Source organism: Alligator sinensis, unplaced genomic scaffold, assembly GCF_000455745.1.
Source record: "Alligator sinensis unplaced genomic scaffold, ASM45574v1 scaffold1643_1, whole genome shotgun sequence".
Lineage (NCBI taxonomy): Eukaryota > Metazoa > Chordata > Crocodylia > Alligatoridae > Alligator > Alligator sinensis.
In genome coordinates, this window is record NW_005842687.1 from 674,017 (window position 1) to 696,152 (window position 22,136).

Consider the following 22,136-nt stretch of genomic DNA (forward strand, 5'->3'; position numbering starts at 1 on the left):
ATCTAGCAAAGTGGTCTTCATTTGTGATTAATCACATCTGATAATTGATGTTGATGGGAGGCTTTTCCATACAGTTGCTTGCATTTTAATGTGAATGAAAAACAAAACAGAGGTGAAGGGCTGCCTTAAAGCATTTGGTAATTAAAACACCTGCCACAACTCTATATTGAACTGGAAAAGACATCTATTTACTAGGTTTTGAGAAATAGTTGAGCATGTGGTGCCCAATACCACCAAGCTGAGGTTGAAAGAGCTTTTTGTATCTGCTATCTGATGAATGTTTATTTTTAATGCTGTTGTGGACTGGGTTTTGTTATAAAAACAGCAAAGAAATTCCTGTGAAAGTAATTTGCTAGAAAATTCTGTTTACACATTATTTTGGGAAGCTTGATTGCCTTCTATTTTATAATTTTATTGGGAAACCTGAAACAAGACCTTGCCCTGTCCATCCCCCTGCACACGCACACTCTGGAACAAATATTTTTCAGCCATCTTTATTGTTCAAGAGAAGACATTTCCAAGGGATAAAATAATTCTGGAGGTATTACACTGTACTATTAATTATTTGTTAGGTGCCTAGAGCCCCGGCATAGGTGTGTGTTGTATTATTTAAATTGAACTAATTAACTACATTAATATGCAATGGAAAATATTACTTAAATCAGCCTCCAGATGAAGCTTGCCATTCTGCAGTTGTCATTACATGAGCGCAAGTAAAATGAAGAGCTCAAGGAACGTTACTTCCAAGAGCCTTTTGCTACTTCCTGCTGGCTCTGTGGCCTGTGGGCAGTTTACTCTACTAGCTCAAAATTGTATGTAGAAACTTTATGCCATTCCTTTGAAAGTTGAGGGGGAGAACTGTTTGTCTCAAAAATGAACAATAGGTGGCTAGTACAGCTGTTATGGACAAAGGACACGAGCACAAAGTGCAGCCGCAGTACATGACTATGTCTTGTAGCTTTATTCTCTGTATGGTCTCTGCTTTTGCATTTTGTCACTGTTTCTTCTTTCGTTGTTATCAGTGCATTTCTTGTTGCAATACGTATCCAAAGAGTCATGATATTTAGCTGTACCACATGCAGATATTTATAAACATGGCCCTATTTAGTATTTATTATTTCCTTTGAGCAGTGTGTGTCTTTTGGTAACATCTACTACTAGGCAGTAGGGCGGTGCGAAGCTTCAGCGGAGATTTGGCCTGATTCTGTAGCCAAATCTCCAAATCAAATCAGGAGGCCCTTTAATCTCTCTGAATGGAAGGGGAACCATCCAAATTGATTTGGAAAGATTCGGAGATTTGGATGTAGAGACAGCTTTAAATGTTTTTTTCTATGTACCTCAATGTAGCAGGTGGCTTATAGTGCTGTGATGGTGGGGCAGATGGAGCATCTCACAGGAGCCCGGGGTGTGGGGGGGTCCTCAGCATGCTCAGCAGCAGACCTAGAAGTGGCCCAGAAGCATTTCTGGGCCACTTCCAGGTCCACTGGGGGGCCCCCCATGCCCCCACCCCCTGGCTTGGCAACTTGTGCCTCCTGGGTTTGCGGGTGGCACTCAGTGTCCCTCTGCGGCCGATTGCTGATCTGGGAGGGTGCAGGGGGGAGGGTGGGGGGCAGTATGGTCCCTGGCAGACCCAGAAGTGGACCGGAAGTAGTTACAGTCCACTTCTGGGTTTGCCACCAAGCATGTGGGGGCTCCCTCCAAGCTCCTGTGGGACACTCCATCCACCCCAGCATTACAGCATCCATGAGCTGCGCCTGGTACCTTGAGGTATGTAGAAAAAACATTTAAAACTGTGTCTACGTCCGAATCACTGTTTCTCTGACTCAGCATCAAATCTTTAGATTCAGATTCAGCTGAATCGAATCGGGAGTGGTGATCTGAATCAACTAATCGAATCACTGTCGTTGATTCAGGCCGAATCTGAATCCGAATTGAATAGGGCCCATTTCACACACCCCTAGGTAGTTTTTGATCCCTGCAATGAATACGGTTATAATCAGTATTTTCCCAGAAGAATTCTACTTGGTGCTGGGGGGGGAAGGGGTCTCAAAACAAAAATGAAACAGGAAAAGTTAAGTTGTAAATTAGAACCAAATAAAGCAGAAGAACTAGACCAATTGGAGGAAGAGGTAATAGGTGGTACACAGCTTTTCACTTACCAGTCTGTGGTTTCAAACTAGTCTGTAGTTTATAACCATTGCTTTTGTAGGTCTTTTCTAACCTTGTCTGAATTTAGTGCCTTTTGTGCCACTTTTGTAAATACATATTAATAGGCAGAGGCAGTCTCTGTCCTGGGGCCAACATATTAAGAAAATGGCATCCCCCTCACAAGATGGTCCAGGAGTTTAGAAACCTGTCTCTGTGGTTTGGGGGCCTGCTTAGGACCAGGGTGAAAACATCCCTTAGCTGAGGGTTTTTCGGTGGGGGGGGGGGGGTTGAGACTGGGTAAGCACTGAGCAGGATTGATTTAGGAGAAGCCTACCTGCATTTATGCAAGGTTCAAAGGACCTAGGAGGTCCCTTGCTCCCCTATGATTCTAGGTGTCTCTGGATTCTCTTCTAAAACAACAAATGAGCACAACAGATAAGGTAGCCACAAGGCTGCAGAATGAAAGAGAACTGTCATTTGTTCTTAGCAGCTTTCCGTCTCATACAGCAAGGGTTTTCTTGGTTATGTCCTCTGACAATGTCCAAGTGCTGGGAGACTGTACTCATCTTTAAGACTAGAAGCTGGTCTATTGATCGTAATGTAGTTTTACCCAAAAGATGCCAATGGTAATCATTTTGATGCAATAGGGGTATTGGTTTAACTGAAAAGAGGAGACCGAAACTGAAAAAAAGGAATTATTTACCAGTTGTTTCCAATTTAGACAGGAGAATACTTGAAATATGTAAATCGACAAGGTTGTAGAAAATATTGCTGTAGCTATTAGCCAGATGTTGACCTTTCTCATCTTAAACTCGCCAAGCATTTATCTTGCATCCAGAAGGCAATTGATTCTCTCTTCAAGGGGAGCTGACATTCTAACTATATTATCTCTGATGTATGTGTACTCTGGTTATTGACCATATGAGAAAGTCAGATGTTGTATTTAAAGGGCAGGATAGTTTAATCTAAATGCAGGGGTACTGAGGTCTTTTGTATTCTGACCTATAAAATTATCATTTGTGCCCAAAGGACTCCAAGGCTGCATTGTTCCTCTTGGTTATTGAATGTCTTTATATTCTCATACAAGAAGAACTAGAAAGAAAAGAAAATTCTAGCAGAGCAGTCAGCTCAGCGTGTAAGTTCTAGCATTTGATGTAGAAAGAAAATAATGGCAATATGGGGACAATGTTTGAACGAGGGACCAGGGCATATGTAGTCAGGGAAAGTCACCGGGTTAATCGGGCCAAGTCCATAAAATGGGTTCACAGGGAGTCAAAGCTAGGGCTGTAGTAAGCAAGGAGTCGAGATCAGAATTTCAGGTAAGTTGGGAGCTTCAGCCAAGAATCTAAATGAGAAAATCAGGTAAGTGGAAGTCAAGGTATTACAAAGGAGCAAACACCAGAGCCTATTCAAGGACAAGCCTTACTCTTTTCTGGGGCTTGCTTTGAAAGATCGGAGTAGGTGGGAGCCTGTTTCTTGCAGTCCCTGGGGATTGGTTGCCCTGATTGCTCCATTAGGACTGGCTGGGCCCACGACTATTGATCTCATTGCAGGTGGGGCCTGTTTTCTTGAAGCCCTGGGGGGATTGATTGCCTTAATTGTTTGATTAGGACCAGCTGTGTGGAGGGCCTTGATCTGAGCTCGTTACAGTGTGCTAATGAACGTGTGACAGTACCTGTACACACAAGGAAAACCAGCAATCTCCAAAAACTGAAGGACAGAAAGTTGTTGATAAATTCTGTTGTAATAATGTTGAGCCTGTGTTCATATGTATTAAATCTTGTCTTTTTTCCTGACAAGGAAAATACTGAGACAGCAGACAGTATTCTTTAAGCTTCTCTGCTATCACAAGGTAGCACAATGGGAAGAAGTATCTATTTGTAGTGTCATGAGCCAAGCACCCATTGTTATAAGCAGTGTACAACTACATAACAGCAGCAAAAAAGTCCCTACCCCAAATATGAGATGCCTATTTAGGCTTATGTACAATGTCACATCCTTATTTAGGTCTGTATACAGCCTTTTAGATAAAGAGAGGAAACCGTTGTTGATCGTGTAGCCATCCTCAAAAAATCCTCTCCGTGAAATATGAAGCTGTAATCTTGTCAGATGTAAATTAGCATTGCTTGCTGAAGTAACCAGGGCTATGCCTGTTTTAAAGGCCCGATACGATACCCTCTGAAGTCGGCAGAAAATCTCCCAGGGACCTCAGTGAGGTTTGGACCAGGCTCTAAATTGGCAGAGATCCATTACACCCTTTCCCATCAGTCCCATGATAGTTGTCCCCAAAACGGACAGGATTTTCCAAAGCCTCCCTGCAGTCTGCATCAGCCGTGTTCCTAACTCCATCAGTATTCCACTGGACACTTACATGTCCCCAGAGTACTCTGAATTTGTACTCTGGAAATTGGAATATGCATGTCCATAATATTTGCATCGTACATATTTAAATAAGATTCAGATGCATACGCTAATTTGATTATTTTTTGCACAGGCTAAGCATTATTAGACTTCATCACTTAAAGCAGCTCACATCGTGGTTTTGTTCCTGCGATGTGATCTGATGCTGATGCTGAGATTTTTTTTCTTGTACACAATAGACATCTGTGGATGAGAGCTTTTTTTTTCCCCAAAGAAAGACTGTGCTAACCTCAATCACAGTCTACCTGGGATATGGTGTATTTAACTGATTTCATTCTGATAATGTTGTAAGCTGGTCTTTGATAATTGCCTTCTGTAATTGGAACAAATTTATGATTATGCTAATTCATCCTCTGCCACCCAATATATGGAAGCTGAGTTAATCCATATCTGCCCCTGCATTTCTTTTGTAGATCATTATGTGATTAGCCTTTGGAAGCTGATGGGAGCATTTTAATTCTGAGCAGGTTCAATTTCTGGGGGAAAAATCACGAGTTTCTTAATATAAACTTACAGTACATTATAGGCAGTTGTTTTGAAACCTGGTTCATGATACAAGTATTAAAGATCTTCAGACAGTCTAATCCTTAAAAGGCAGCTATTTTCAGCACGTTATAAGCAATTGCACAACATCCATTGATGATAAAGCAAGGGATGTTAAATACTAATGAGCTTTAAATCTACACTTTGGAGATCCCAAGTTAAAAAATCAGAGTCCATGACTCTCTTGCATAAAGGAATAAAGTGAATTATTTCTCACCCTTGGAAATTTTTTTTTCTCTCCTTTTGTGGAGATTTCAGAAGGTAACACGAGGGCACTATAAATGATGAAATGAAAAAGCAAATGTGGGAGTTCATCACTTATTAAATTAATCTCTAAAGTTCTGCTACTTTATCAGCATTAATCTTCTATGCCAGATGCACCTTCCCCAGTTTAAAAAGAGTCCTTTTCTAAGAGAAGGGGGCCTTGAAGAGGTTGGAATTAGAGAAGAATATTTGCGGTGCTATTGAGTATGCAGATAAAGAGTAGAAGGCACTGCATGCCCTCACTTACAAATCATCTTCTGATTGCACATCTCTCCACACTTCCACATTTATGTTCTGTCTGTTTAATGTTCTCCTTTCACATGGATCATCATTCTTTTAAATGCCTTGCATTAATGTAAATGTTTTTCATTCACTATACCTTGCAATCGCAGACTCGGTAAACAATGGATCACAGTGTGAACTCTCTCCTGGAAAATATTGAGTTGTCTAGAGGAAAAATAGCATGCAGTCCCAAAGTGCTGGTGTAACAGAAACCAGGACTTGAAAAAAAATGATCTCATGATAGAGCCAAAATGCAAAATATATATAGCTGGGAAATTGTAAACTCCATTTTTCAGTAGCGCTAGTCATGTTTGTCAGTTCATTGAACATTACCAGCCATGTTTGTTATTACATTGCACATAAAATGAGTTTAATTCTGACTATCATCATTGGATTTTTGTCACTTGGTTTGTTTCAGATCTGTGGTTCCACAGGTTAAATTTCATTCCCTTTTTTTGGTGAGGCACAGCGTGATAACTGGCACTAACGGTAACTTACTGCACAAGAGATACTGATTAGTAGATGGTTTTCATATTGTTGGATAGCTCTTTTATATTTTGTTTACTCTGGGTGAAGTAATAAAACTATGCAAAGGAATAGTATCAGGTGCTCTCGGATAATCTGTAAATGGCAAAACCCGGAAGGATAATCCCGGAAGCTGAAAAAATAGGTACCACCTTAGTAGCTTAGGGTCAGGGTCCTCTCATGTATTCTGTGTGATCCCAGTGAAACTGGTGAGGCAGAACTTGGGACTTGGCCACTGTTGCGAAAAACAAAGGGAGCAATTTCAGCTGCAGATTTCCTCTGTGACACCAGTGACGATGAAAAATGGGGAGGGAGTTGAATGACTTTAGGTGCCATCTCCTTCTTGGTCTTCTTGTAGTTCTTATTGTGCTGGGAAATAAAATCCATATGGGATATGATGGCTTCTTGGGTGGGGCAGAACTTATGATGAGTTTCTGAGTTAAATTCACTGTAAAAGTTCACTCTGCTCTAAAATATTGCATCATCATGACCCATTAGATTTATCTGTCATGGAAGCTTATTGTTAAAGGGGAAAAAAAGGATGTAACTTTTCTGAGAGAGGAAATAAAGTATCCGCTCTCGCCTACTGGAAGCCTTGTAAGTTCCTAGATATAAAGAGTATCCAGGTTGTAGCTGTATTGGTCTGGAGGAAAAGGCAATCAAGACTTGTAGTAGACCAACTAGATTTTTGCAGAAAAATCTTAGGTGTAAAGAGGTGGGGGGGTTTTAATACTGATATATAACAATATGTGTTAATGCCCTATCCTTATATCTTTTTTCTTTGCTAATAGCATGTCTTAAAATCTGGAAGGAATTCTACATGGAGGTTGAATTTGTTTCGCTGTGTTGTTTATTTGGGTGCTGGTTGTGTCATATTTTTAGTAGTCTCATTTATAACAGATTTTTACTGTAGTCAGATTTCTTCTGTCCATACATATTATTTAAGATAACACTGTCATAAGCCCATCTCTCTTACCAGACAGGCTCCCAGCTGACTGTGCCATGTTGCAGAAATGCAAGGAGCTATGGGTATGTCAGTTGTGCACCTTCTGTCCTTAGCTAACCCACATGACTGATGGTACTGGAAGAAGAACCTGCTGTCTGGCATGAAATCTAATTGGCGTTGATGGTCTGCTTTTGCAGATTTGTTTATAAACTGGAAAATCTACAAATTGCAGACCATCTGCACAGAACAGTGTGCTAATGAATGCCTGCAGCCTGTAAATCCATAAGCTCATTAACTTAAAGTTGCAAGTCCTTCCACAAGTTTCCAATTGAGGTTATGTCTCTGAACTGAGACATGGGAAGGTTATTTGACTTTAGGGTACAGCACTACCTCCTTTAGGTCTGGAAAACACTGACTGTTAAAATGAGACACATTTTGTCCAGCCTCCTAATAGAGTCTGTTGACTCGGCCTTTGTTTTTAATTTATCAGCTCTGTAACACCAATTTACTATGCCTCAAATTAAATATGTTACTCAAATACTCCAACTACAGAAATGCCTTGCAGATAGTTCCCGAGTAACTCAAAAATAGTCTTAACCACTTAGCTACTGAAAACATGTTACATGAAGTATTTTTACATACATTAACAGTCACTGGCAATAGATTTGAATAACTTCCTAGCTTTTAGAAAGACAATGGCAACTGGAAGTCAACGGATCTGGGATTCTTGGCTTGGCTTGTCCACTGACTGTGAATGTAAACCTGTCATAAACTGCTTCATGTTTTTGTTTCCATTTCTCTGTCAGTAAAACAGAGATAAGGATGATTACCCATCTACCATCCACGAGTATGATAAGACTTGCTCAATTGTTGTCTGGTGCTTTGATCATTTAAAATGCTATAGGCCAAGAGTCGTATCTTTTAAGACTTTAGTTTGTGTTGCTGCATCGCTCTGGCTGGTTTCCATGGAGACCCAGGAGCAGAGGTTCCATAATAACATGGGGCCAGGGTCTCCATAGAAACCAGCCCAAGCAGCACTGGCAGGGTATGTGGCTGGGTGGGGAGCTGTGCCGGGGCCGGGCCTGGAGCCGGGATTTTGCAATGGAAGCAGCATGGGCTGGAGCCGCAGCCAGGATCTGCTGTGCAGGCAGCAGATCACAGCTCTGCCCTGGCTCTGCATAGTGCTGTCACCGCCACAAGATCCTGGCCCGTGAGCAGCTCCCTGCCCATGTTAGCACTGCTGGGACCAGTTTCCATGGAGACCCTGGCCCCATGCTGTTACAGCCCTGCCACTCCTAGGAAGCTGGCTGGAGTTATGCGGGCAGGGGCTGCTGGGAAATGGAGTCCATTGTGGGCCCAGTCTGGCCTATGGGCTGGACTTTGCCCGTCCCTGATTTACACCATCAGTCCAAGTCAGTCATTTCCACCAGATCCTCTTCATTAGTCCAAGTGAATCCTTCTCTGCTTTGCAGAATGGCTCAAGGAGCCAAGGATTCCCACAAGAGCTTTGGTTCCCAACTCTCTAGGGCAGAGAAGGGGGCTCTGCTTTCTCGATGATCAGAATAGTTTCATATTTTGTTGCTTATGATTTTGTTTTATTTTATTTTATTCCACTTTCCAAGGGAAGCCAGAGCAGAGAGCACACCTATAGATGACCATAACTGAAGGAATTACCATATTTATTTGAATATAAGATGACACCCCAATAATTAAACTTTACAAATGGAAAATGTATAAATGTGTTGTAATTTTCCAGGTATAAAATCTAATTATTGGACATTTTCCTTGAATTTGTCCCCCTCCCACTGTTACAGCAGGGAAAATATATCTGAAGGGTCATGTAGCCCCGTTGCCCTCTCTGCCCCCAGCTTCTTCCACTTGTAGCCTATTTTGCCCTTTCTTACTGTCAGACCCTACTTTTCCTGAGCATGTAGAAGTAAAGAGCAAACTTGAAAACAGTAACCTCAAAATGAAAAGACCTGTAGGTATTTGCATGTAGAAACCATAGACTTAATTCATGTCAAAATGATGCATCATACCTGCTGCAAGTTTTATTATAGGTATTCTGTAAGCACACTTTTAAGCAATACTTTTGTACCTACTTATATAAACTATGCATGATATTAGTCTAAAACCAAAATTTCATGATTTACCATATAGTTCTTTGGACTGGACCCCAGCAGAGTCAACAGCATTTCAAGCCATAATAACCCCATAGCTCTACACTGCTCAGGATATGTGTTTACTCCAAATACTCCCCACAAAGGATCCACGTGCTAATTAGCCCCCCGCTTATGCCTGGAACCAGGTCATAAGTGTGACATAAGTGTGTGCTTGTCATGAGTCTTGGGATCCTCCAAAAATTTATATGTAAACGAGGCACAGGGCAACTGGGTCTGGCTCCATCTCACAGAGGGCAGGGCTGCAGTAATCATATACACCAGGTGGGGAGATGGGATGAGAGAGGGCTTCTGGGTGAACTGTTTGGGGCCATTTGGTAATGTTTACCAGACATTTAAGGCAGTGAATAAACAGAAATCATTGGAAATGGAAAAGAAAGGTAGTGAACAGGAAGCTGAAATATGTGTATTGTTGTGGCTTCAAAAACAGTTAGCACTAAGGGGGACTGCACTCAGTGGACACTACCAGGTATCTTATTCAGATGGGCTACACTAACCCATCCTTGTGATAGGGTCCCATCAGCATCTTGGCCTTTTTGGCTAAGATCAAACGTAGCCACCTTGGGAAGTGCATTGGCTGCACCTGGACTTGGAGCTGGGAGTCTCCCTACAACCAGCCTGCATGCCGACTGCATCACTGTGACACCCCACATGAGGACCTTTCTGGAGCAGTTCCTGAAGGACGCTGTCTGAAACAAGTACGTCAGCAGCCTGAGGGCCAAACCTGACCAAGGTGAGGTCTCTGATATTACCTTGAAGTGGGACTTCAGCAACCACTTGGTAATCTTGTGGCTACGCCAGACGAGAAAGCCGTAATCTTTAACAAGTTCTTTGCCTGTTTTCTTGGACAGGGAACAGGACAGCTCTCCCACCACAGGTTGGGGCAATCTTGAGGATAGCACTGCCAGGCCTCGGGTCTGCGCAGAAGTAATTAGGGATCTTCTGGAAGGGCTGGATGTTTTTAAATCTGCAGGCCCTGATGCCCTCCACCCACGGGTGTTGAGAGAGCTGGCAGGGGTCATTGCTGTGCCCTTTCCCCGGCTGTACAAGTGAGCGTGGTCCATGGGCCATGTGCCCGGAGACTGGAAACTAGCTAATGTGGTCCCCATCTATAAGAATGGGAGAAAGGAGGGCTCAGGAAATGATAGGCCCATAAGCCTCACATCGGTCTTGGGGAAAATCCTTGAAAAAATTATCAAGGAGCACATCTGTGAGGGAGAGATCATGCCCAGGGGAAATCAACACGGGTTCATCAAAGACAGGTCCTGCCAGACCAACCTGATGGCCTTTTATGACCAGGTAAGGTAACTAAATCCCTGGATGATGGTGTCGCCGTGGACGTAGTCTTTCTGGACTTTGACACTGTCTCTCACCCCATTCTCATTAATAAACTGAGCGACTGTGGCATTGATGCCTACACAGTTGGATGGGTCAAAAATTGGCTGATGGGGCGCACCCAGAGAGTGGTGGTGGATGGGTCATACTCGACCTGGCGGGATGTGAACAGTGGGGTCCCCCAGGGCTCGGTCCTGGGGCCCACACTGTTCAACATCTTCGAAGCGACTTGGACGAGGGGGTGGAAAATACACTGTCCAAGTTTGCCAATGACACCAAGATGTGGGGAGAGGTAGGCATGCTTGAAGGGAGAGAGAGGCTGCAATTAGACTTAGACAGACTATAGAAGTGGGCGGATGGTGATAGGATGGGCTTCAATGTAGATAAATGTAGGCTGCTGCACCTGGGGAGAAGGAATCCACAGTATACATACTAGCTGGGGAGCTCCCCCCTTGAGAGCATAAAGGCAGAAAGGGATCTTGGAGTCATTATTGACTCCAAGATGAACATGAGCTGCCAATGCCAGACCACAGCCAGCAAAGTCAACCACACTTTGTCTTGCATCCAAAGATGCATCTCAAGCCGGTCCAGAGAGGTAATACTCCTTCTCTACGTGACATTGGTCCGGCCTCAATTGGAGTACTGCGTCCAGTTCTGGGCGCCATGCTTTAAGAAGGATATGGCCTGCCTTGAGAAGGTTCAGAGGAGGGCCACCTGCTTGGTTGGAGGGCAACAGGGCAGGCCCTACGAGGTGAGGCTGAGGGACCTGAACCTGTTCAGCCTCAGCAAGTGGAGGCTGAGGGGGAATTTGGTGGCTGCCTACAAACTCATCAGGGGAGATCAGCAGCAAATAGGAAGGGTCCTATTCCCCCCAGCAGCACCTGGGGTGATGAGGAACAATGGCCAGAAGCTGCTGGAGAACAGGTTCAGGTTAGAGATTAGGAGGCACTATTTCACTGTCGGGGTGGCTAGGTTCTGGAACCAACTTCCTAGAGAAGTGGTCCTTGCTCCTACCTTGGGTAAATTTAAAAGAGGTTGGATGAACACCTGTCTGGGGTCGTGTGATCCCAGCGTGTGCTCCAACCAGTGGCGGGGGGTTAGACTAGATGATCTATTCAGGTCCCTTCTGACCCCTAACTACTATGAAACTATGAAACTTCATGCCCAGTGGGAGCTTCATGTGCTTCCCAGACTGGCGCTTCCTCCACCGCGCCCACCTCAACTGCCTGCCTCTGAATGGGGCTGTCCGCTTTGGCCACTGGGACAAGTGGTGCTGATGGTGCAGCTATGCAGCAGAGACCCTCCCCCATGTGCTGTGCAGCTGGAGGCCACACACCAGAGCCTGGCAGCTCTGCCACAATGCTGTCCACGACCGCTTGGTGAGGGCCATCCCGGCCACAGTGGAAAGGATCTCCGTGAACCGCACTGTCCCAGGCTGCAAGAGCCAGATGCACCCTGACATCATGATCACCAATGAAGAGGCCAAGAAGATCATGATCATGGACATGATCATCCCCTTTGAGAACTGGCGTCAAGCCTTCACCAAGTCCCGGGCTCACAAGAGGGAGAAGTACGCCCTGCTGGCCGACATCCTGAGGGGCCGTGGCCACAACGTGATGGTTGACGCGTTCATCGTGGGAGCACTCAGAGCCTGGGATGCCAGCAACGAGAGCATCCTGCATGCCTGCCGCGTCTCCCGCCACTACACCAAGCGGATGCGCTGCCTCATGGTGTCCAACACGATCCACAGTTCCTGTGACATCTACATGGAGCACATCACGGGCCACCGCCAGTACACTTACCCCACCAGACTGACCACTGCCAGACCAGACCCAGAGGGGATCACCTGAACTGAACCCCTCTCTGCATCTGATGGGCTTCACTTCAAGAAGAATCTTCAGCAATGGACCACCCCACTCCACCTGAAGAGGACCCCCGTGATGAGACTCTATATGGACTGAGAAACTTTTGTCAACCTATTTCCCCCACCATTGTGGATCATTGTACAGGTTTGTGTGTATCTATCTTCTTTCTCTCTCAGTGTTGTGAGCCCCCACCCCCATCCCCGGGCTTAGTTGGCTAACATTGTATTTTCTGTAACCTAGTTGCATTCCCCTCCCCTCACCCCCATCCCTCTTATGTTAGTCTCTCGCTTGGGCTATCTGTATTTCACTACTGGCTTTGTCATCTTTTTGGATTCATAATTCTAAACATCTACTAATAAAATTCGATCTATTTTTGGGAGGGTGCCCTCCCAATGCCAGCCTACTATTGCAGTACCTCCAGGCCTGGTGCCAGGTCCCTATGGAAGGAACACCCACCCATTTTTTTTAAGGGACACACACACACACACACACACACACGTTTCCATCAGCATGGTTGTGTAATATGGGCCACGTGTTTTATAGTCATGTTCATTGTTGGCTGCATTTAATCAACTTCATAGTTGGCTTCCATTACTGAGCAAATGCTGCTTTTGTTATCAGTTTAACGATAGTGTATTTAGTGAAGTTTTCTTGTATTCAAATGAAAAGACAAAGGGTTTTTCCCCCCTATGCTGATTGGGGGCGGGGAGACCTTGTCTTGTATTCGAGTAAATTTGGTAATAATTTTAGAGGAAATAGAATGTACAGGATAGATTCAAGAAAAATATTGATTAGACAGATAGGTGCAAAGAGAAATCAATTAAGAATCTGATTTCATTTTTAAAGCTTGTTCCTCCAGGCTCCCACAAGGGCATAAGCTTCCTTGGAAAATACTGGGTCTGTCTCTCTGCATCTCCTTGTTCCAAAGACTTATTGCAGATGTCCAAGTATCCATCAGCAAAAATACAATGATATGGGAATATTTCTTTGTTTCTTTTCTTTTCCTTATTACCTCACTGCTTCTGGCCCGCTATAAAATGAAAAAGCCCTCTCCTCTTACAGTCCGTGTTATTTAACAGTTTTGCGGTATTCCATTGCTTATAACTTTTATTGCTCACGTCTCTTCATTTGTTCCTATCTTTCGACCAGAAGTATCTGCAGGGTACAGATTCTGTCTCCTGTTTATGTAGAGCCTTATCCCATGGGTGCTACCATTCGCAGCATCCTCAGCATTAGTTGCTAACATAATATATGAAGGTGTTTGAGAAACTAATGGAAAAATGACTGCCCACACTGTGATGTCTATGACAGAGTAGGAAACTATGCAGCAGCAGGGAGTACCGATGGCAGCACTGTCAAATGCAGCCATCTTTTACGACTATGTAGACAAGCGATGATGTCCAGTAAATGATCGTTGCACACAAAGTAGCTTTATTTTGAAGTTGCCATTAGTTTCAGAAACATTCTCATAAGTATTTAGCAAGACTCCTCATAAATATAATTCATAATTTCTCTGGGATGTCAGTATATTTCCATGCCATATTTTTCTGTAAATCTTTCCTTTTCCTGCATCATTTGCTTCTCATTTTCCTTCCCACCAGGTGGAATGGCTTAAGAATGAGGAGCCTATTGATTCCAACCTGGATGAGAACATTGACACCAGGGCAGATCATAATCTCATCATCCGCCAGGCCCGTCTGTCTGATTCTGGGAACTACACCTGCATGGCTGCCAATATAGTGGCCAAGAGAAGGAGTATGTCTGCAACCGTGGTGGTGTATGGTTAGTGGAAACATGTAATATTCACTAGACATTGTTAATCATTCAAGGGAACAGATAGACAGCAGGTGCTTACAGACCCATGGAGTTGTGCATTTCCCACCTCTGCTCCCTACTTTAATGGGTTCCAGTCCTGAGACTTGACCTCAAGAGCAAGTTGTTTGCACAGTGTCTAGCACAATGAGGGCTCCCTGGTGCCAGCTCAATAATATGATTGCAATTTAGCAGTCCTTGTTACAGTTCCTAATAATTGTGACCAAGCAAACAAGCCTTATTCGTAGGCCCAAATCCAACTCTCCAATAGGCAGGTAAGTAGCACTTCCCCGTCTCAATAAGCCATACTTTCTCTGGCTTGCTCTACTCCTGCCCCACATAGCTCTGCCCTCTTGGCACCTATGTGGGTTAGCTTCGCAGAGATGTGCAGAGGGAGATCCTAGCCTGGTGCCAAATAATTAGAGGACTTTACTGTGGGGAAATCAGGTTTAAAAGTCCTTCAGGCTGCAGAGAGCCTAGACTGTGTTTTTTGTGCTGTCTAGGCAAGTGCTCTTACTCCTAGATCTCTGCCACCACCTTTGCCTCCACCTCCTTCTCCATCGAAGTGTTGCTCATTGTGCTCATTCTGCCACTAACATTTCAAGGATTTCCATAGAGTTATGCGCACTCCCATGTGGAAGACAATTGCCAGAGAGCACAAGAACGGGGCTGGAGCAAATCCTTTTTGAGCATGCTCAAAAGAGTACTGCCAGTTGCACAAGGGGGAGTAAGTGTCCCAATTGACACTTGGGTAGTTAAAGTTAGCCATGAAAATGCTACCTACTTCCCTTCTTCTAGGGATGCTGGATTTAAGCAATGGTGTTGATAAGCCTGGTTCAGGAAGGCACTCAGATAAGTGCCTGTGGGGTCCTATACACATGCAGGGAGGCTGCTCCAGCATGTTGCAATTACAGCACATTGGAGCAGAGTCAATTAATCGAGTCTGCTGGAGCGTGGTAATTACCTTTCTCCAGCAGACTCCAGCATCACGTGTATCAGTGTCCCCATGCTTGTCCACTCATCAGACAAGCTTTAGTTAAAGCCCCCCCGCCACCATTTTTCAGTGCGGGGATGCTGATACACATCACGCTCCAGGCACTTTAATTAGCATGGCTCTGAGTGGTGCTAATTAAGCAATCCCTCCCGCCTCCCAGAGCATGTCTGTAAATGCCCTGTGTGCTTTTTTTCTGAATAGGGATAGTCTTAAACAATCCTCAAATAGAGGCTCCATAGCATTATACAAAAAATAGGTAATGCAGATAGTTGTGTAGCACTGGGTGAAAAAACAGAATTTTTTGTTTTCATCATTCCCTGTTGCTCTCCAAGTTCATAAACTGGAGAGCAAAATTTCACAATGCAGTGAAAGGATAAATAAGATCTTAAACATACCTCAAGGTGAAGTGCGTTTGAAGGGAACTGAGGTCCATTCTTTGACATCCCCTTCAGTCCTGCTGTCAGTTGTTACACCTCCTGATGCATGGATCTTCCAAATTCACACACTGTAGTTATTTCACATCCAGATGTAACTGCATGTTGATGCTATTTAGATGGTGATGCCCCTTTTTGAGTTTAAATTTACCTTGCAGAATGTGTTAAAAAAATGCACCACACACACACACCTTAAGAAGGACAGGATGTAAATGAAGATTTGATATTTAGAGACTTTTATATAATGCATATAATACATGTGTTTGTGCTTTTCAGTGAATGGAGGCTGGTCGTCATGGACAGAGTGGTCTAACTGTAATGTGCGGTGTGGTCGAGGCTGGCAGAAGCGATCCCGGACCTGTACCAACCCTGCTCCACTCAATGGGGGAGCTTTCTGCGAGGGAATGTCAGTGCAGAAAATTACCTGCACTTCACTTTGTCCTGGTGAGAGAGATGCAGCTTAACCAGGTCTAACTTGAAAGGTCACGCCCCGGAGAGAGCCCTCTGACCTGCATAGGCAGGGGTGCTATGCAGAGTCACTGAGATCAAAAGGAACTAGAAGACATTTGCGTGCTTCTTGTAGAGTGGCGTTCAGAGGCTTGTGCTTTTCGACGTTTCTTGCAATAGCAGAGGAAGTCACAATCCTTGCTCGCCAGATCTGCTAGGGTTCTTAATGCCTCTAGCTCACAAAAGGCAAATGAATGCTCAGTCGCCAAGCAGCAATTTGGTGCGACACACAGAACTTGAGGCAAAAGAGAGGGCTCTGAATATTGAATGGCTGGGCCCTAAAAATGAGGCACAGAGCTTTTTACATTGAGCATTTAGGGCAGCGGTTCCCAACATTGGGGTTGCAGTGATAAAAAATAGGGTTGCAAAAACACTCAGCAGGGTCAACTGATTATGTTGAAAATCACAGAAAAAAGTGGGAAAAGGTGGGTTCTCCTTGGAGGCTGGCAGAGTTCCAGCCTGTGAGGGGCTGCTTGGGTGTGGGGGGATCAGGAGGAGGGTGATGAGGCAGCCACGCAGCATGGAGAGCACCTCCTGCAGATCCCTCCAGGTAAGTCTATGGGGTGGGGGAAGAGCAGATCAGGGTCCCCACAGTGAGGAAGAGAGGGCGTAGTTTGTCTCCCTGCCACTGTGAATTGCCAAGGAGGCAGGCATGGGGGGGCACATTCCCCCCCATATTTGTGCATAGGGTGGGGTAGGATGAGGGTGCTACATCCCATCTGCTGGGCTGCAGAAACCCTTAGGGGAGGGCAGTAGGGTGGGGAGCCCCAAGCCCAAAGCAGGAAGCCCACTTCCTCCCCCCCACCCCGGGAACCACTTCAGCTGTGCTGCCCACGTAGGGACGGGCCGTTGATCTTGTTTGCATCATTTTGGGATTGTAAAAAATGTCCAGTGTTTAAATGGGGTCAGGTTGAGGAAAAGGTTGGGAGGCACTGAGTTAGGGCTTAGTGATGCTGGCAGTCGGCAGGAGAAATGCAGAACCCTGAGCTGCGGGGTTATGAGGAAATAAAGGATGATTTGGTTTGAAAACACATTACTTTAAAATGGTACAAAAAGGTTAAATGGGATAAAGGGATTTAAATACCCTGTCACTGTAGATAACTATGCTTCTGTTATAGCCTGGTTTTTGTCCTTTGTTTATATATTTGTGGTTTCCCCCAAAATGATAAAGTTACAGGTTAACAGAATAGTTGGGGAGGCAGGGACAGCGATGACAGCACGAAGTGGGGCAGACATGCAGTTTTAACCAAGTTTATCATTTTTAAAAGTGAACAGAGAAATTTCCATCTATTCCAGTGGGGACTGAGCCTCTGAGCTCTGGATCCACTAGGTACTAAAGTGAATGTAGGAACAAAAAAGTCTGACTTTTACCCTACCTGATTGGTGCACGAAAAAAACCGGGGCCGTGGAACACCTTTGTCACGTAGGGGTTGTGCCAGAGAGTTACAAATCTGTCAGCAGAGAGATGCATTGATCCTGAATCACTCGGGGCATTAACCAGCAGCCAGCAAGGAAGGCCAGCTCTTGTTCTTTTGGTAAATGTCAACATTATTCCTGCTTGATGGCTCTGTGAGGCCCCCACATACCAGCCCTGTTGGAGCTGAATTTTGAATGAACACTAGGAGCTTAATAGCTGCATTATGAAGAAAAGTATGTGAAATTCTCTCCTGCGGTCCTAAGTGGCTGTAGGTGTTCTTTCCTTCCTGCCTTAAACTGTCTCATATATTGTGGCTGCACTTGATTTAAAAAGCTGCTGTGTTCTACGCTGAAGGTAGCTGCATTTCAGTGATGCCTTTTAAACTGACTTCTGTGTATATAATATGAGAGAGAAAACAAATCCTAAGGAGTTAAGAACTTTCTTGATAATAGATGCTAAGTACATGCCATCAGACGTGGCATGCATCTTTAAAATTAGTATTATATAGGTCTGACGTAGAGGTATAGCTCATATTCTGTGTATAAACCTCTTGAGTCTTAGCATAAATTCCACATGCTGACATATTAGGGAGAAAGGGGATGGCTTTCTTTAGAAGAACCTCAGAAAAGCACCTGTGGAACCCTTGGAATAAATGAATTTGGATGCACCCTGATCACAACTGTCATATAAGCTTCTGTTTTTTGTCTTCCCGTTTAGTGGATGGTAGCTGGGAGGTATGGAGTGAATGGTCAGTCTGCAGCCCAGAATGCGAACATTTGAGAATTCGGGAATGCACTGCTCCTTCCCCACGAAACGGAGGAAAATTCTGTGAAGGCTTAAGTCAAGAATCTGAGAATTGCACCGAAGGACTTTGCATTCAAGGTAGGTGATATGACAATGAACCTTTACACTGGACTGTCTTGGGAGGTGTTGCCCTCTAAAAGTTATGCCATAATGTGTATGCTGTAGAGTGTTGCACATGAATTGCATTCGAGTCTGGAGAACAATTTTGTCTGAAATCTTTATGGAAGGTAAGATATATGTTCAGGTTGCTGCACAGCTGCAAATTTGATATCCACCTGACTTCAGGCTTTTTCTAAGGATCTGAGCCAAAACCCTGCTGTAGGCCATAGAAAACTCACTGTGGCTTCAAAGAGCTTTGGGTTAGGCATAATGAATAATGCATCAAAGATTTATGGAAGTTTAACGTGCACAAGCCAGCACATTTTTCACTTACAAATCATAGATATCATAGAAAAGTAGGGTTGGAAGGGACCTCCAGAGGTCATCTAGTCCAATTTATTACTAAGTGATTCTGATAAGACATAGATCTTTTCGTGACATGGGAGATTAAGATTAAGATTATTTTGGAATTCCAATGCATATAATGCAGCAACAAATCAGTGCCCCAGATATTTTGGGTCAAAGGCAGCTCTCACTTTCACCTTTGCTACTAAGAAAGATTTTGTGGGTGTGAGTAACAGATTTGAGCTTTGCATGCTACTATGAGCTCTTCATGAAAGCATCTGACCCTTCCCAACCGTATGGAAAGCATCTGGCATATAGTTGTTGCTACCATAAACAAACAGCTAAGGAGTCAGGAAAATCAGCCCTGCAGCTGAAATATCAGCACTGAGATGCAAAACATCCAGGGACATCTGCGTCGTCTTGAAATAAATGAGAAGTTAACAAGTTTCTTCCTACATTGCATGCTATTCCGTAGCCATGTAATAATATCGCCAACTCATCGCTTTCTAGCAATAAAATGGCAGCCTTGGGAACCATTCGGGACTCTAGGGCTGAAACAAGCAAATTAGGGGGAAAAGCTAAGTTTGCTTGTATTTTGATATCTCCTCCTTTGCATCCGTTTTCATGGGAGTGTATCGTTCCCCCACCTTAGTCAACATTGGACAAACAGGGTGCTGTGAATCCAGTCTAATTCACGTGGTGTATCCAGCGGGCAGCTGGAAAGCCAGGTCCCAGCTCTGCTGCTGGCCTGCTTGGTGACCTGCAAGTATGACAACACTAAGCTTTCTTCAGGAAGCACTTAGAGGTTTATGGCTCTATTGCTATTAGTATGCACCGACTATCAAAACCGTGTTAATGACGCTAGGAATTTGAACTTGCCTTTCTTTCACTGCAGCACATACTCAAATCTAGCTTGGTCCTTGGAAGGTCCACAGATTTCACACACAACTGGCACTCACTCTTGTGGCTGTCTGTGACTGAGCAGTTGCAGTTTAGTATTTGCTTACTTTAGTAGTAATTGAAACTATGTACCCACTGCCTGCCTTGCTGTTTCCAGCAGGAAGGCATTTGACTTCACTGTCTTGTTCCTTGCATTGCACCACCCCTCCACCCTATGCGCACAGAGACTTCACCAAAATGTCCAGTAAATAAATGGGCATTTCCTCTTTGTCAGCTGCCAGCTGCATGAGAGTAGGCCATTCTGATCCAGTATGGCAGATCTTGCAAGTTTGGTATCTTGCCTCCAGTACCTCCTAATACTGTACTTGGCAATCTAAGGGAAAAATTAAAGGGGAAAAAATATGCCTAGAAAATTGTCCAAAGCTGTATGTATGGTAAGAAGAGGAAATGTTCTTCACACCATGAACTGTGGAATTGCATCACTTTCAGCATGAGATTTGATTAACTTTCACTTAGGCTGTTAGTAATAAAAGTCATCACTGTAGCCTAGAACATTTGTATATTGAGGCTGGGATTTAAAATGCACCTAACTTCTTTAATATTCAAGTCCCAGTTGGCTTTTTAAAAATGTAGTTATATTTACATTTCCCCTATACCTTAGTTTTGCTGTAGCTATGTCTGCTAGCGACTGACATTATGTAGATGAACCTTATTTTTTTTAAGAGGATATAGGCATGATTTAAACTTTCTTTTTCTTCTCTCTTGTGACATAAAGAGAATAACAAGTGAGGATCTGTCGGGGCTTGGAATTAATTCAGTTTCTGAGAACGTCTCTGTAGTGAACAGAAGATACTCTTTGGGTTGATTCACTCTTCCATACAGTAATTGAATCCTCTTCCCTGCAGATACTTGTTATATCCAATACCCCTTCAGGTGTATTTGTGTAACAGGCCTATTAGTGAATTTTTTTTTTTCAGTGGATGTACTATGGCATAAGAAAGATATGGACAAAATGAAGACAGTCCAGAGGAGAACCACAAAAATGACATCTGAGGAAAGGTTGGAAATGTTGCAATGATGTGGTTTGAGAGGGGGTTTGATAACAGTCTACAGATATACAAAGGACTGTTAAGAAGAGGATGGTGATAGATTGTTCTATGTCCGTGAAGGACAGGGCAGGAAGTAAGAGCCTTAGAAAGTTCTTCTTAATCTCTTGTTGTCACCTAAGTTAACCACCTTCAGAGTTTGAAGTACCAGAATAAACTGCCTAGGGAGGCTGCAAAATCTCCATCTTTGGAAGTTTTAAAGTGCAGGTCAGACAAATCCTTGGCTGGGATGGTTTAGATAGGGATCATTCTGCCTCGAGCAGACTAGATGACCTCTTGAGGTTTCTTGTAGCCTGAGCTGTCTATGATTCTGTCAGGAATACGTGCTGAACAAGGCAAGCAAGGATGTAACTATACTCTGAAGCACACAATAGTCATGGGATGGCTTGGTAGATAGTTAGCTGCTTATGTGATCTTCATTGCCATCATATTTGAAAGCATCTCACAAGTCACTGCTTTGAGGAAGTGCAACTGTGTGCCTATCTACAGTGAACTACCACCTTCATATTGGTACAAGTGCATCTTCCATGTGGAAGGAGCTCAAAAGCCTAGTGCTGTGTTAGTCAAGTATTTGATATCAACTGCAGGAGTTTTAACAAGAGGGTTTCCAGAAAATAGACTTGGGGCATGAAGCATATGAAGAAAAGGATTTGGGATACCAGAGAAAAGACTCTCTTCTCACTCATGTTACTATGGTTAAATGATGGGGAGGGTCTGCGTCACGTTAGACCACAGTCCTGTTCATGGACCTGTCACTTGAGGTGTGAACAAACAGTTCAAGTGCTTTAAAATTGTATCGCCTTACTACTGATCAGCTACAGCTGTTGTGTCTGTCCCCTTTAAGTGGAAGCAAAAGCTCTGTAACCTAAATGAAGCAGGTTTTTAAAAGTCAGTTACCATGGGTTAGATCCACTAGTAGAGGTGTGGACAAATGGAATAATGGCATCGATTCAGCTGCCACCACTTGCAAATAGAGCCCCTACCTCCAATAAAACAGCTACTAGAATTGTCCCCAGCTTTAGTCTCTTTTATGTCCCATTTGAGAATGGTTTTCATAAGGATTTTACAAAATATTTTGGTTTCTAGGACTGGGTCTGTCAAACGTGGGTGGTCTGTTTCAGTGTTTTATACCTATCTTGAAACATGGTTTGCAAGTGATTCAGGTTTCTCTTAATGGCCAACCTTTAGTCCTGATAAAGAGCTGCTGCT

At 43.9% G+C, this 22,136-nt stretch overlaps 1 protein-coding gene across 1 annotated transcript in view; it reads left to right on the forward strand.

Moving 5' to 3' along the window:
* UNC5D (unc-5 netrin receptor D) overlaps positions 1 to 22,136 on the forward strand; it is a 329,440-nt gene that overhangs the window by 226,184 nt on the left and 81,120 nt on the right. Inside the window, exons 9-11 of the mRNA XM_014524862.1 lie at positions 14,111 to 14,291; positions 16,026 to 16,193; positions 18,391 to 18,555. Coding sequence (XP_014380348.1) covers positions 14,111 to 14,291; positions 16,026 to 16,193; positions 18,391 to 18,555 — 514 coding nt within the window. The remainder of the gene's footprint in view (positions 1 to 14,110; positions 14,292 to 16,025; positions 16,194 to 18,390; positions 18,556 to 22,136) is intronic.